We start from the raw sequence: 16,487 nt of genomic DNA, 5'->3' as shown, positions 1-16,487 counted from the left end.
GAATAAAATTCAGGTAACAATTCGACGCAATGTTGCTCTTTCAAACGTCACACACACACTCTCATGATATGGATGATAAATATTTAATAACATTCATTTGGATTTGATTTTGTTTGATGTTTTACATTTAATATTTGCTTCCAGTTGGTGTGGTGAAAAATTTTGTGTTTCACTCGGGGGCAAATTTTGTTTAACCCTCGTGCTTTAAAACCCTCGCAACGCTCAAGATTCCATTTTCGAACCACTCGCTACGCTCGTGGTTCAATTTTTGAATCTTTCGCTTGATCGGGTATCAATATTAGCACGAGCGGTTAAACAACAAGTTTGCCCCCTTGTAAAACAAATAACTATTAAAATAACACTTGTAGATCTACGTAATATCTACGTAATTCGTTTTCTTGACTTTACCATTATTTTTTAATGGAAGGTCATTAATATGTTCTATTAAGTCTTTAATTCCTTTTGTGAGTTTTATATTTAATTTGTCTGTATTTTTTATACTAATACGTTGAGTAGTTCCACTATTAGACAATATAATAATCGATTTATTATGACCCGTTTTATCAGTTTTCTTAATAGAAATAGGTTTAACATCTATTTCATATTGAACATCAAACGCTTGAAGCGACCTTGTGGTTTCCTTTGATGTATCATTGGTACCTAAATCCCAGTCCAGCATTTGCGTCACTTGTACCTCACGAGAGTCACGAGCGACGTCAGAACGTTGTGCCGATGACTCTTTTTCATTATAATGTTCAGGTCGAGCTGCAGTCGTAGCAGTGGTATCTGGTTCAAAATCCAGAATATCAATCTTTTCATACTCTTCTGAATTGATGATTCCTGGGTCATCAGTTTCGACAATTTTACCGTTTACAAAAAGTGTCTCAATAAAGTTGGTAAAAGCGGCACTTTCGTCATGTGCATCTTCTACTTTTCCCTTTTCCTCTAACAGTGTCGGTCGCTCTGGTCGTACAGTTAAGTGTTCTTGAAAATCATCAGAAAACCTGATCTGATCTTCTTCCGAGTGCTTCACATCAGTAATTTTAGTACGAGTCGCATCATGCTTTGGAATTTCTAAATGTTCATTTTCTTTAATGGAGGGCTTAATTGCCCCATTTGTTTGTTTATCTATAGGCCCATTAAGTATGTCTTTCGAACTGAATCCTCTTTGTAATACCTCTTGAGAATTTTCTAGTTCTAATGTCATCTTATCAAGTTCTGCACTTGGAACGCCGACGTCGATAGAACTAGGAGTTTGAAATGTATGTGGATTAGCTAGTTTACCGTCAGCAATCTAAAAACCAAATATGGTAATTAATATTTCGTAGATTACATTTATCTATTTAACAATAAATTTACATATGTCAGAAACTCTAGGTAAAACTACTGAATTTTGTATCATAATTAACGTGGAATTATATATTTAAGTGCGTACGCAGATTCAGATGTACATCTGTACATCAGAATTACCTCATTGTGGTGATAGTGTAACCAACCCTATGAGAACTGATTCTTAATGACAACGATGGTGATAGCAATTATGATGACAATATTTTTTTACTTATTCTTCTATTGTCAAGCACTTTGTTAAAAATATACCTATTTTTTGTTCGTACTGAATCCTAGCAATAACCTTTAGCCTGTCGAAATGCATACTTAGACTAGCTGGGTTAATCATCATCATACAGGCTTCAATCTACTAAAGATAATGATAAAACATAAAGTTTAATTTTCAAGTTTAAGTTCAATTCATATAACAATGCGCTTATTAAGGTCAAATAAAGCTACGCTGGGTCTAACCCTACACCTTTCCCCGAGATTATTCAGGGTGATCAATCCAAATGGGTCAGTATGGGGAAGTCAGAAACTATGAGAGATAGCGAAATCTGTTCTTAGGAACCATGGCTTCGATTTTAGATTTAATAATAATGGCATTCAATTTTTTTTTAATCTATCATACATAACCGGGATTCGAACATTGGTCAATATTCTTGTTGTTTGTTTGTATGGCAACTTTTAAAAGACGCGTGATAGGTGGGGGGTGCTCGACCAAATATCATAGAGAGCCCCGAGACAAAACAAACTACATTAAAAAAAATCAAAATGGCCGATTTTTTTTTTAATTTTTTAGTTAGTCCGAGCGCACTGAGATTTGGCATGCGGCGAGCCTAAAGGCCCAAGATTACCATGTCAAAAAAAATTTTTGAAAAAATCTAAAATGGCGGCGGACACGAATTTCCAAGTAGGTTAAGCGAACCCGAAGGGCGAGTTTCAGGCCGGGAGACCGAAGGCCGACCCCAGCGGAATGCCGAAGGCCCGGAGCTTCCACCCCGACTCTCAATACGCGAGGCTGAAGGCCGAGCTGCGTGAATGGGGTGCTTCCAAGCGTTCTACCATACCAAGTCAACTGTCTTGATGAGCGAAGCGTCCAGGCTTGCGAAGGCCGAAGGCCGAGTTCCGCGTAGGGGCGAAGGCCCGAAGCGTCACACGAGAGGGGGAAGTTGGAGCTTAAACACGACCCAACACTTTTCCTATTGGGAGTCGCGTTTTGGGAGTCGGGGTGGAAACTCCGGGCCTTCGGCTCTCCGCCAGGGTCAGCCTTTGGCCTCCCGGCCTGAAGCTCGCTCTTCGGGCTCGCTTAACCTACTTGTAAATTTGACTTTGCCCGTGTCCGCCGCTATTTTGGATTTTTCCAAAAAAATTTTTGGCATGGTAATTTTGGGCCCCCAGGCTCGCCGCATGCCAAATCTCAGCGCGCTCGGACCAACTTGAAAAAATTAAAAAAAAGTCGGCCATTTTGAATTTTTTTAATGTAGTTTGTTTTGTCTCGGGGCCCTCTATGATATTTGGTCGAGCACCCCCCGCCTATCAATCATCGTTTAAAAGTTGCCATACAAACAAACAACAAGAATATTGACCAGGTTCGAATCCCGGTTATGTATGACAGATTAAAAAAAAAATTGAATGCCATTATTATTAAATCTAAAATCGAAGCCATGGTTCCTAAGAACAGATTTCGCTATCTCTTATAGTTTCTGACTTCTCCATACTGACCCATTTGGATTGATCACCCTGTTTAAATCAATAACAGAACACAACACAAGAAGAACAGAAGAACAACAAGAAACAAACACAACAAGAACAACACAACAACAACAAGAACAAGAATAATAAGAAGAAGAGCAGAAGAGAACAGGCTAGAATTTACTTGATAGTAAAACAGTTGTGTTGTTGTAGTTGATACTATAACAACATTGGACATACCGCAACGCTATCCAAGACTCTGTCGATCCAGTCTGCGTAAAGGCCGATGCGTGTGAAAACTGTGGGAGAGTCGACGCGGCCGCATTTCGGAGAGCCGAAGCTGATAACACCCGTTAGCAGGCTGCCCGCCAGCGCAGGCCCGCCGCCGTCATGCTGTTTGTTCGAAAACGACATTCATTTAAACCCGACCCGACTCATTTACGCGTGAATGAGGGCGCCGTACGCCTGCCGCGCACCTTCCCCGCCGCCCTTAGTCGTCTTACCCCGTTGCCCCCGTACCGCGCAGGCGATGACTCATTTAAGCGATCGGTCTATACACCAAATAGAATATAACGCCTTTAACCTCACCTGGCAAAAAGCGGCACAGATACATAGCTCGGCTGTAGGCACTAACAATACGATCGAGCAGCTGAAGATTAAAGATTGTCATTTACCTAGCCCACTAGTTATTACATGCGATGGAGCCTTAGTAACTGATTATTAAAAACGCATTAAAGTTTAATGAAAATTCGAGAAAAGCGTATTCTAAAATACTTTGTGTACTACTGGCTGAAGCTAACAATACAAATCTCAGCAAAAGTATGTGACATACGCAAGGAAAGGCAGAATCGATTTCGTTTTATTTGCGACTATTCCTCTGACCCTTGCTCCACTTAATGAATGTATTTTTAAAAGTGTATGAAGTACTCACATTACAGGCTCCTTCACCACGATCAACAAATCCGGCGCAGAAATTCTTGTCTGAGACATATTCCCTAAAAATAGGTCAAGATTACTTATCAGTAAGAAAACTATATTTTTATAACAATAGTAAGCAAAACGTAATTATGGAAGGAAATACAAAGGAATGAATTTGCTCTTCAATTACGTTAGCAATTTTTCCCAAGCACATCAGCAAAAGTTTTGTTGAATAAATGTCAGTCAGATTTATGGGATTGAAATAAAAGTCCACCTAAAATGTATCCTGTAACTACAAAAACACATAAATTATTGATCATTTGTTACTTGGTATAAATATATTTGCATTCTTCTAAATCATAGATATTTAGGCGGGCTCGAGATAAGGGTCGTTCCTCTACTTCGGTTTTTTCTGACGGCTAGAAACAAAAACATAAAATGTTTGAAAAGTTTGAACGGCTCTCTTATGCCTTAAGAGTTTCTTTTAAGATAATAGTTATAACTTACACCCCTTCGTCCCCACCCCAAAATCGTGATATCCTTAACTTTCTTCATCAAATTGAGTTGATCAAATCGATCATACTTGACAGCCACCACTTTTTTCTTTTGGAATCGCAACGCTTTCCGAGTTTTCAGAATAACCAAGTTGTTAGCTAGGGTAGAGCTGTCAAACTCTGGGTGGAAGAAAATTCTGTCTATGTTCACTAGGTAGCCCAATTTAGTGACGAAATCACTACCGAAGCGAATCTGTACCACGAGGTTGGCATCGTCCCGAGTTCTGTAAAAGCCAAGTTAGGTTAGTAACGCACTGAGGTATATTACGTGACCGCTTTAAGAAGATTGTACCACTATCTCATCTTCAAGATGGCATGGATGAATTGAAAGCAGCTAGCTAGCTAGGGTGTGTTAACAGAACTATAGAGAAACTACCGTACTGCTACCCGACACTAGATGTCACGTGTGTCGCGAGTGTATTCACAACTAAATAATATTACTTGGAGAAGGTGTTGAAAATAGTTTTCCGGTTATAAGCTACGGAAATAGGTTTGCAATTTATAGAGCAACGAAATCCCTGTAGTTAGTGTGTCATACTATAATTTTTAGTTAATCCGGGCGCTTTAGCGTTAAAATTGTTGAGCATTAGACTTTCCGTTCGTCGCGATAATAGTCTTTTTAGTAACAAAACTGATATATGGAGGGACCACTCTATGCTTACTTAATTTCTCTATAACAGAACTCACGGCATAAGGCAGGAGGCAGCGCTGAGTGCCAGGCTCTCATGCAGCAGCGAGCCGGCGCAGACGAAGCGCCCCCCAACGTGCACGCTCACCATGAAAGGGTACCGTGCTATGCCCGTGCTACTGCCTTTGAAAATCCGTCGACTGTCCACTTCCTGACTAGAATTGGAATCTGCATAACATATACAGATTAAAATATAATACATTATAATTACGCTTTACGATGCAAATGATTCTTACATGGCACTTGGAAAACTTGTTTAAAGTGGGAGTGATTACTAGTATGTTATTTAGCATTACCATAAAAAAAATCTACTATTATTTAATTTTCTACTATTTAATATTCTTATACTTACTCCATAACGTATAATCTTTCGGAGTGAGTTTTTTCATTGTAACATTATACTCTTTTGTCGGATTTGTTAAATCTGCGAAATACTCGAGCTGAAGAGAGGGTTTATTCTCTAGGTGACTGCTGTCGTTCTGTGTAACAGCATGTTCTCTTATCGTTTCTTCAATGACTTCGTTAACGCCAGTAATTTGATCAGCCATTTCATCGCTTATATTCGTTTTAATATTATTGTGCATTTCTTTATGTTTTTCATAGTTTTTTCGAAGCACACCTTGCACAAAATTCTGCATTATCATGTATTCTTCAATATTTTTGGGTTGAATAAGCGTTTGGTTGATTTTCAGAGAAATAAATAAATCATCTACTAAAGTAAATATTCTGTCACTAACTTCATGATTTACGTCATATGTGTCCATGATTTTAACAGTAATGCTTAAAGTGCCTAGCGAAGAAATTATAATTAAAATAATAGCTGCAAATTTTGTCATAGTTTATTATTAAAATGGATTTCAAATTTTTAGTGTATTTAGAGAACTAGTTTCTATGAATTACAAATAAATAATTTTACACAAATAGTTTGTTTATATAACCTAATCATATCCTCAATCGCTTTCTTATTTCGAAATTTCAATTTAATGTAAATAACTTTATAGGTGGTTAAGATAAGCTACATTACTTATTTCATCACTTTGTCATTATACTGTAGGTAGATAAGGTACCTACATAACTTATGTACCTACTCACTTATTTGATTTCGAAACGTTAATACAACAATAAAATATGTACTTTACTTCCTGATAAAAGTTATTGACTTAGATGTATTAATATTACGAAAACACATATTGCAACATACCGTTGGAAACCTATATTTACGACTTGCAATAAAACAATGCATACAAAGAAAATACTTTAATGTGGTAACATTTTACAATTTACTTAAAGCTTGCAAACATTTGTTATAATTTTTCAATAATCGATATCTTGATGGTGATCATCCAATTTTGGGCTATCGTCTGTTTTTTCAACGCAACTTATGGTCTGAAACGGTGGCTGCCATACCCCATAATATCATCACCCTTCGTTTATGATGTTGACCAAAAACTTTCGAGTCAGGAATTAAAAACAGACAATAATAAAGAATCAGCTGAAGTATTGACAAAAGATAAAGAAAACTACTTCACTAGGCTGACTCCTGTAGAAAATGCAGGTGGTAAAGAAGTAACCAAACCAACAATAACCGATATCACATATAACTATAGTAATTTAGTTTTAACGACAGCGATAAACGAATTTCGTAAAGAAATGTTTACTTCAAATTTAAATATAATACAAGATAATACCATTGACTTTATTAAGAAAACTATACGTGCGACTAAATTTCCTAAGAAGCCACACCGAGTTACTGAGCGTTATCAGAAATCAGAAGATTTTTTCCAGGATAGGGATTTCACAAGAAGCGAATCACATTCACGAGAAACAACCGAGGAAAATCATTACAGGGGTGAGATTACAGTCCTATTCAAAATTCAAATTTTTGCTTAATTTACCGTTTGTGTCTTAATACCTCTATGAATACTTAATACCTCTTCTATACTTTGTGACCATTGTCATCATATTCGCACGTTCGATCTGCTGACTTAAGTAGTCATGTGTCTACCCGGCGTGAAAGTGAGCCTATCCACATCTGCTGTGGGATCAGTAGATAGCAGATAGCATTGAACAAATGATCAGACTAACGTATTTCATTAATTTCATTATCTTTGTAATCTACATCACTTATCGTCTTCAAATTCACATATTAATTCCTTAGATTATTTATCCCCAGTGCTCACTCCCGCTCGACGCATCTTCCGCGGACACAAAACGAAGATCCAGCACTTTCCTTTTTTGGTGACCGTTCACGTGCTCGGCCGGTTCGTGTGTGGCGGCACTATCATCAAATCCGACCTGGTCATAACCGCCGCTCATTGTTTGAAAAGGTAAATAAGTAGTGGATTTTCTTTGCCTTGCTAATAAAACAATTAAGAGTAGGCATGTAAAGATTGGAGGGGCCTTGTGGCCCTAGCCGTTCTCTAGCCTTATGCTGAACCACTTATCTAACTTTTAATGCAGGTGGCAAGAATGGATTTTTCGCACCACCATTACACCAGAAGCAACAACCAATGGGACCACCACTAATGAGACCACGACCGATACAATCACGACCGACATAATCACGACCGACACAATCAAGACCGATACCGATGCAATCACAGCTGATACATACGCTGATGAAACTGGACCTATCCTGAAAGATGTTGAGACCACTACAACGACACTAGACGACAATAAAATAATAATTCACTCGGACGAATCAGGCAAAAGCTCGAGCTACGAAACTTATCCACCGAAGACAGTCGTCACGGAAGAAACCTCTACACCTCAGACTCTTGGTCTCCTCTCAGTTCGCATTGGCACGAACTATTACAGACTAGAGGGGAAGGTGGTCCAGGTCATAAATGTTTACTTTCACCCTTCATACAATGAGAAAAATTTGCAAGACAACCTGGTCATCATGAGACTGGAGAGAGACCTCAAGTTCAAAAGTAAGAGAGTACGCAAGATAGAGATCAGTACCGACGCGTATGCTGTGTCAGAGGGTACTGAAGTGACCATTGCCGGTTGGGGTGCTAAGACTGTAAGTAACTAAGTATAGGTACTTTAAATAAATAAATATTATATTTAAATATTATAGGACATTCTTACACAGATTGACTAAGTCCCACAGTAAGCTCAAGAAGGCTTGTGTTGTGGGTACTCAGACAACGATATATATAATATACAAATACTTAAATACATAGAAAACACCCATGACTCAGGAACAAATATCTGTATCATCATACAAATAAATGCCCTTACTGGGATTCGAACCCAGGACCATCGGCTTCGCAGGCAGGGTCACTTCAACCTATAATCTCTGAAAATACATAATTATGCTGGTGTAATGATTGCATGAATGAATGAAATCGTTTATTCACAATGAACATTGGTAACATAACATCTTAGTTTAAATACATTGTTTCCCATTTTTTTGCAGTACCACAACAAAATCTTTAATGCTTTATGGAATTTGATCCACAAGGCTGTCTTGACTGTCAGTCCCCAATATGAGTGCGCGGATACATATACTGAGTAAGTATACACTTTACCCTAACTTCACATTTTACCTATTCAAGCTGAGACCAGAACAATACAAAATTAACTATTAACATACCGTTAGGTGACAACCAATACTTAATTACACCACAAGTTCATAGCCACAGTGAACCGTATAGTAACCAAAATAAACTTAATTTTTAGGGTTCTGTACCCAAAAGGTAAAACGGGACCCTATTACTAAGACTTCGCTGTCCGTCCGTCCGTCCGTCCGTCCGTCCGTCTGTCACCAGGCTGTATCTCATATAGCTAGACAGTTGAATTTTTCACAGATGATGTATTTCTGTTGCCGCTATAACAACAAATACTAAAAACAGAATAAAATAAAGATTTAAATGGGGCTCCCATACAACAAACGTGATTTTTGACCAAAGTTAAGCAACGTCGGGCGTGGTCAGTACTTGGATGGGTGACCGTTTTTTTTTTTGCATTTCCTTGCAACCGGTTTTTGTAATATTATTTTTTAGGAATTACATAGTCAGTCTTGGTTGTCACCTGACCAAATACCATTGTTTCCACCAAATGTATGGCGGTCGGCAAAAACGGCGAGTGCGTTTCGTTACGTTAGTTTGGTGCGTGACCAAACTCACTACCAGCTAAGTATCAATGTTGTTACAAATAATTACATACCTACTTACTTACGGGTTATTCGCGGGCGGTCTAGAACGCAAAATGTCTAGTGTATCCTTGGGCCAAATTCGACATGTACAACTGTCAGATTTCGCATCCACGTCAAATCAACAGTTGATTTTATCGCATACTGAGTTATGATTCCATCAACGGTGGATAATATCATTTGGTACAACTAAAACTCCACTCTAAACTAAGGATGGTTCGGTTTAGTTTGCTTGTCACCCTAACTGTGGATTGTTAATGTCAAATTTTGACATTGTACGTATTCGAGAACTTATGATTTTTCCCACATCAACGGGATATCAACACGATACGTCAAACGTCGCTTGTCGAATAGGGGTCCTTTTGCCTATATCGCTCTGTTTACATCGCGAACGGTCCAGAACGCAAAATGCCTGACATCATTTTCCGTCGTTTTATCCTTACGTTAGCAATGTCGACGGGCTTGTTGGATTTGTCATTATTAAATCTAATTATTGTAACATTTTAAGGTACATTTCACTCAAATATTTAAAATACGATAATAATGTCGGTAGGCGAAGAAAACTGGTCGAACAGGTAATTTACCTGAACCAGGTATAAAACGTGGCCGCTCGCCAACGAGCGGGCAGTTGTAGTGCTACCAGCGCCACGGACAGAGTTAAGTACCTTAATCTGATTATTTATATTTCATTATTTGTACAATTTAAATAAAATAAAATAAATTCATTATTTAAATTAATAAAATTTATTATGTAAATGTAATTTTGAGTCAACAAGTAGTATTATCATTTTATGATTATTGTTGTGTTTTGAATACTTTTTTATTGATATTAAAATGCGATTTTAAATCTATACGAGACCTTATTTATTGAATGATTCATATTTTGTTGCCAATAAATAATGAGTATTTGTCATATAAACTTAGTAGTTTTTATTCTTTTAAAAATAACACTTACATTTCTAGAAGTAAACAAAGAGATAAGTACCATTCTATTGATCACAATTACTATTTTTGAACAATAAGACAGTTTCATTAACCCTTTTTATCTTACTCAGTTCTGTTTATCATTTAGTCACTATGAGACCCTTTATATACTTTATTAATGATAGTAACATAACAATTTATACAAAAATCTTAATTGCTCCTATATATTCTGTGCGATTTGAAGATAACTAACGAACCTAACCTACCTGTGTGATATAAAAAAAACCGGGCAAGTGCGAGTCGGACTCGCGCACGAAGGGTTCCGTACCATAATATAAAAAAACGGAAAAAAATGCAAAAAAAAACGGTCACCCATCCAAGTACTGACCACGCCCGACGTTGCTTAACTTTGGTCAAAAATCACGTTTGTTGTATGGGAGCCCCACTTAAATCTTTATTTTATTCTGTTTTTAGTATTTTTTGTTATAGCGGCAACAGAAATACATCATCTGTGAAAATTTCAACTGTCTAGCTATCACGGTTCGTGAGATACAGCCTGGTGACAGACAGACGGACGGACGGACGGACAGCGAAGTCTTAATAATAGGGTCCCGTTTTACCCTTTGGGTACGGAACCGTAAAAATGGTCATTTTGCGTTCTAGACCGTTCGCGATGTAGACTAAAAGCGATATAGGCAAAATATTACACTAGTCATTTTGCGTTCTAGACCTACTTACTTGTTTGTTTTAACAACTCTACAGGAACTACATCAGAACAACGAACTTTTGTGCGCTCAATGAAAACCACGAGGGAGCATGCAATGTAAGATGACTATTTTTCTCCTTCAAATGTCTTTATCAATCTATCGCAGACAGCCATACTCAACCTGATGGCTCCTCTACACGATGGGTCAACGCCGGCCACTCCAAGGGGCGCAACCATTCGGTAGAATGAGATAGCAATAGCACTTGCTCCCTCTAACGCATAAATGCGTCCCTTGGAGTGGCCGGCGCTGGCCCATCGTGTAGAGGAGCCATGAGTGCCGCTTTTTAGGTGGTCCGACAAGTAACGTCAGTTTTAATCAAATTCATCTTGCGTCCCTGGGCTACAAGACAAAGCCGTCTTTGTGATCCTCATAGTTAATAAAACAAAAGGCTGAGTATGGTTTTTATATCCCCTTCGTTAATTTCTACTGCTTTTTATTATGGAATATGTGTCCTAAAAATATACCTCCTATTTGCTTAAGGGACGATCACAGCAGAGGGCCTACAGTGAACCATGATCGACGTGTTACCTCTCTGTGGCACTTGTACGTAAGTGAGATAGGCGGCTCGATTCTGAAAATGTATTAGATCTCTACTAGACCTCAACAAGTTACGATATGGATAATTTAAAGATATTTGTAAGATAGATATGTCAAATTTGACGTTTCCGCGATTCTGGGGGCCTCTTGAACGATTTCGACAAGTTATGACTTAGATATCCAAGTCACATCTAGTCGATATCTAATGTAAATCTAGTTGATCTCTATATCGTTTCTAGATCTTGTGATTATCTCGTTTCCCGAATACGCGTGAAGGTGGCAACACGTCGAACGTGATTCGCTGTAGGCCCTCGGGTAAACATTAACTTGCAGGTTATACCAGCAATGGCAGCAATACATATACCTCTATTAACTCTCAATCACAGGGCGATGCTGGTAACCCTGCGGTGGTGGATGGGGTGCTAGTGGGTGTTGTCAGTTTTGGCCCCCCTAACTGCGGGCAATGGGACGCTCCTACAGTCTTCACCAACGTTGGCTACTACGCAGACTGGATTCAAGGGATCATGGACATATCCCTGGTATTAAATATTAATAAACATCTGTCAACAATATTACGACTGGGCAATGTTTAGGAAGCGAAGCTGCTGATAGATTGACCATTTAGTACGATTCACACAGAACGGGCGGAGTCGCAGCACATTTCATGGCTCCTCTACACGATGGGCCAACGCCGGCCACTCCAAGGGACGCATTTATGCGTTCCCTCTAACGCAAGTGATATTGGTATGTCATTCTACCGCATGGCTGCGTCCCTTGGAGTGGCCGGCGTTGGCCCATCGTGTAGAGGAGCCATCACATTTGAACAACCGCAAGCCGGTCGACTCCTCGCGGACGGGAACGGCTCCGAACGAACTCCGTCGCCACAGAATAAGCAATAGTATTATCATACAGAACGGCCACGCACCACCCCGCCCGACTCGCATTACCTCGCCCCGCGACTGGCCGCGACATGAATCTGGCGGACTTCTGGCGTCCGCGTCCTCTCAGTAAAGCGACCCACACATACACAATGATGCGTGTACAGACGTGCCACGCACGCATATAAACGCAAATGCGTTTGCCATACATAATGGTATAAGCACATTAAAAATGCGCTCCGGCGCGGCCCTACTCCAGCCGGTGTGGGAATCGTACATTATACCTAGATAAATAATAATACTACAAAACCAATTCCGTTGCGCTTTAGACCGGCAATCTAAATATGTGGGTTCGAATCACATTAGCCTGAATTCATTTTTTTATTGTGATAGATCTGGTACTGTACAATTTATAGATTTAATGTGGTACGTTTCACAGTAAAAAAAGAAAAATCTATTAAAATGTGTTGTAGGTAAATATATAGTAGCTAGGTTTACACAACGAAAGCCGCAAAAATATGTGACACGATCTTATTTGTGCAGCTATAAGAGCGTGTCACATATTTTTGTGGCCTTCGAAGAGTAACATATTATTTCTGGTGACTGTTCCAAAACACCGTCAAATGTCTACCTTATCCCATTGGGTTCTAACCCAAATGGCATACAGTTAATTGTTTTTTGAAGTGTAAACTTCTTTAGCGGCGCTGTGCACTTTTTGTGATGGGGAAAAAATGCTAAACTCGCGACAGGTCGCGTGACCGTAAGATTCGTAAGACTTAAGACGGACACGTGACCTGATCGAAAAACTGTTACAATGTCATTGAGTTTTCACTTCTGCCAGCTCTCCCGGAGTGCAACCCGTTGTTTTTTTTTTAGGAATCATCATCATCGTCACCATCATTATCGTCAGATGAAACTACAAGCCCCGAAGAAGCAACAACAGAAACAACAACAGAACCGACCACCGAGTGTGCTGGATGGAGTGGTTGGACAAGGAAAAAAACTACCACAACCACGATACCTACAGACCCTACAGACGCTACAGACCCTACAGTACTTACACCTGTATACTATGTTGATGATATTAACGAAGACGAACAAGATCTTTCGAAATTACTTATTTTTCGTAGGAGAAAGTTTGAAAATTTAAAATTAAGAAGGAAATTTAGAGTAGAACAGATTGATGATAGTGAGCAACATAGTACAACGATGGTTCCATTGGACAATACTCTCCCGAAAATATCTGCCTTAAGTGAATCAGGTACAACCATTGAAAGAATGTTCTTACTAACGCCCAATAGAATTTAGATCACACATTTCCATCCATTTCCAAACGATTTTCATAATTGATAAGACCTTACTTTTGTAACGGTTTCTAAAATTATATCGTATTACAATTTATGAATTGGAAGATAGTTTGAAATAATGACAACAAAGCAGAAATTGAATTAAATTTGTTACGTATTAAATATAAAACAAATAAAAATGATAATTGATTGTCGTTGTTTTATTTATAGGTATGCGATATAATACCAATATAATATTATAAAATTTATAAAAATGTATAAGCGATTCACTAACAATATCTGCGAACAACACAGTTAATACTACCAGCCCTTATTAGGAACCTAATACTAAAGGTGCCATTGTTAACATTTCCTACAAAACGGCCTCAAAGTTCGGGGTGATGATTAAGGGTCGGTGACGTCTGAGGTTAATATTTTTTTAAGTATCAGATTCTATATTAAGTTTAGTATCATTTCCAACTAAATCAAAGATGTAGACATGGATTTCATCCAAATCGATTCAGCCGTTATTGATTTCCCATACACTCTTACACCTTCCTTTTCACTTTTGAGAGATTTTTTTTAAATAAAAAGTATCCTATGTTCTTCCCCGGGACTCAAAATATCTCTATACCAAATTTTATCTAAATCGGTTCAGCGGTTATTGGATCCCCATACAAATTTCCACCTCCCTTTTCACACCCTTAAGGGATGATTTTTGAGATTAAAAGTATGCTATGTTATTCCCTGGGACTGAAACTATCTCTGTACCAAATTTTGACTTTAGCGGGAAGGCGTGAAGAGGAATTTAAAAAAAGTATCTTTTTAATATTTTAGGTGATTTTACTTCGGAATGGTATCATTATGATATCATAAATGAATTCGGCATCCCCGTTTTATACGAAAACGATACTAAACTTGGCCTAGTAGCTTAAAATGACATAGATATCAAGATCAAGTTGAGAGCCCCCCCCCCTAAAAATCCAATCCTGCCAAAGGAAATCTCTTGTTCAGGCAACGCCGTGTCCCACCTCCAGCACCTTCTGCTATTTCTATATTAATATTATAGATGATTTGGGAGCCCATACCTACATGAAAAGTACCCAATTACAGTTCGGTATACAAAATCTTAATTCAACCATTACAGTCGACAATTAGAAAAATATATCAACTAAATTCAAACCAAGGACTTCCAATAAAGGGTGAGTACTATTAAATTGTCGCTAACATATTCCGTTTTTTTTTCTAGACTCTCAACCTTTTTGGTAAAACTTATTATATATATCAAAATTAGAATGTATTGGCATCTTTTATTCTTAAAAAAAAACATTCACTTGTATTTGTCTTTCAAGATGTCGTCAAAAGAAAAAAGCGTGCGCGATTTAATTTTGCAAAAATTTACTATGAATCCCTATATATCTACTTTGGAACTTGCAAAATCGTGCAATACAACTCGGAGAACAGTGCAAAGGACCATAAAAAAGCTAAAACGAGGTAAAACTACTGAAAGAAAGCAGCGAGAGGGTCATCCGACAAGAAAACGGAACAAAAAGTTGGAATCAAAGGTGTGTAAGCTGTTTGATCAAAATCCGGCTATTTCGTCCCGAGATGTGTCCAAAAAAGTTGGAACAAGCCAAAGCAATGTACAAAAAATAAAAAAAAACTGCGGTATTGTTACATACAAAAAACAAAAAGCTCCGAAAAGAACGGTTGATCAGTATAATCGAGCAGTTCGACGTTCTAGATTATTGTACGCCTTGTTTGTTCAAAATACAGCAGGTTGCTTAATCATTGATGACGAAACGTATGTAAAGGCTGATTTCAATTCAATACCAGGCAATCAATAAGTACTTTTCTTCCCGCAACGTCTCGGGTCTGCCTGAATCAGAAAAAGTGATTCCAGTCGAGAAATTTGCCAAAAAGTTCCTCGTGTGGCAAGCGATATGCCAGTGCGGTATGAGAAGTTCGCCTTTTGTAACCACTGGCACAATTAACACAGATATTTATATATCCGAATGCCTAAAGAAAAGGTTGTTGCCACTTATTAAAAAGCACAATTGTTCGACATTATTTTGGCCGGATTTGGCAAGTTGCCATTATTCATCTAGAGCTATGGATTGGTATAATTTGAATTCTGTCGATGTTGTACCAAAGGGATTAAATCCGCCAAATTGCCCAGAATTACGGCCGATAGAAAAATACTGGGCAAATATAAAAACAAAATTGCGGAAAACATGCCAACCGGCCACATCATTGCCCGATTTCAAAAGGAAGTGGATTAAATGTACTAAACTTATCACAAATGATTCCGTGCAAAATTCTATGAGTCGGGTCAAGAGTAAAGTCCGAGAATTCTCACGTCGTGCTTTAGACAAACAATAAAACGGTTTTAGCTCGCCTATTTTATCATAAACTTACCAATAATAAACATTTTTGAATTTTATTGTATAAAATTTTATTCAAATTGCGACAATTTAATAGTACTCACCCTTTAATAAAGTTTGCCGCCTCTAAATTTTAGAGCTAATGGAGTGTTAGCGTTAAGAGATAGACCACGGGTCTAATTGTAACACCATTCCATCACTTTAATGTGTACCACAACTGACGGTCGATGCTTCAAACCTCATAAATTTTGTCAGAAAAATGACAGAAACACAACTTAAAATTAAAATCTTATAACTGCAACGTTACGTGCTGCTAGCTTTTCGGTGAAGGAAAACATCGTGAGGAAACCTGCATACATCTGCGAAGA

The 16,487-nt window shown here is 38.3% G+C and overlaps 2 protein-coding genes across 2 annotated transcripts; one reads left to right on the top strand and one right to left on the bottom strand.

The window, feature by feature from the left end:
• Positions 1 to 368: 368 nt before the first annotated feature.
• LOC134673957 (transmembrane protease serine 11D-like) lies at positions 369 to 6,128 on the bottom strand. Its single transcript, XM_063532000.1, has 7 exons — positions 5,537 to 6,128; positions 5,184 to 5,352; positions 4,450 to 4,720; positions 4,270 to 4,361; positions 3,956 to 4,019; positions 3,265 to 3,417; positions 369 to 1,294 (listed from the first exon to the last, which is right to left on the bottom strand). The coding sequence occupies exons 1-7, from the start codon at positions 6,018 to 6,020 to the stop codon at positions 371 to 373; spliced, it is 2,157 nt and encodes a 718-aa protein (XP_063388070.1). The 5' UTR covers positions 6,021 to 6,128; the 3' UTR covers positions 369 to 370.
• Positions 6,129 to 6,411: 283 nt separating this feature from the next.
• On the top strand, positions 6,412 to 13,878 carry LOC134674228 (uncharacterized). Its single transcript, XM_063532287.1, has 7 exons — positions 6,412 to 7,033; positions 7,358 to 7,511; positions 7,645 to 8,209; positions 8,609 to 8,703; positions 11,030 to 11,090; positions 11,958 to 12,110; positions 13,326 to 13,878. Exons 1-7 carry the CDS (start codon positions 6,517 to 6,519, stop codon positions 13,755 to 13,757), a joined length of 1,977 nt encoding a protein of 658 aa, XP_063388357.1. The 5' UTR covers positions 6,412 to 6,516; the 3' UTR covers positions 13,758 to 13,878.
• Positions 13,879 to 16,487: the final 2,609 nt, after the last annotated feature.

The sequence above is a fragment of the Cydia fagiglandana genome, chromosome 19 (assembly GCF_963556715.1).
Source record: "Cydia fagiglandana chromosome 19, ilCydFagi1.1, whole genome shotgun sequence".
NCBI classification, from domain to species: domain Eukaryota; kingdom Metazoa; phylum Arthropoda; class Insecta; order Lepidoptera; family Tortricidae; genus Cydia; species Cydia fagiglandana.
The sequence above is the reverse complement of the archived record's forward strand: the minus strand, read 5'-3'. Positions and strand labels throughout refer to the sequence as shown.

Bases quoted from the DNA above. Each gene is read 5' to 3' on its own strand.
- LOC134673957 (XM_063532000.1), bottom strand. From the start codon at position 6,020: ATGACAAAATTTGCAGCTATTATTTTAATTATAATTTCTTCGCTAGGC. The intron at 4,721-5,183 runs GTGAGTTCTGTT...TGGCTTTTACAG, and splicing joins GCTGCCTCCTGCCTTATGCC to AACTCGGGACGATGCCAACC. The intron at 4,362-4,449 runs GTAAGTTATAAC...TTTTGTTTCTAG, and splicing joins TGGGGTGGGGACGAAGGGGT to CCGTCAGAAAAAACCGAAGT.
- LOC134674228 (XM_063532287.1), top strand. From the start codon at position 6,517: ATGGTGATCATCCAATTTTGGGCTATCGTCTGTTTTTTCAACGCAACT. The intron at 8,210-8,608 runs GTAAGTAACTAA...ATTTTTTTGCAG, and splicing joins CCGGTTGGGGTGCTAAGACT to TACCACAACAAAATCTTTAA. The intron at 12,111-13,325 runs GTATTAAATATT...TTTTTTTTTTAG, and splicing joins GGATCATGGACATATCCCTG to GAATCATCATCATCGTCACC.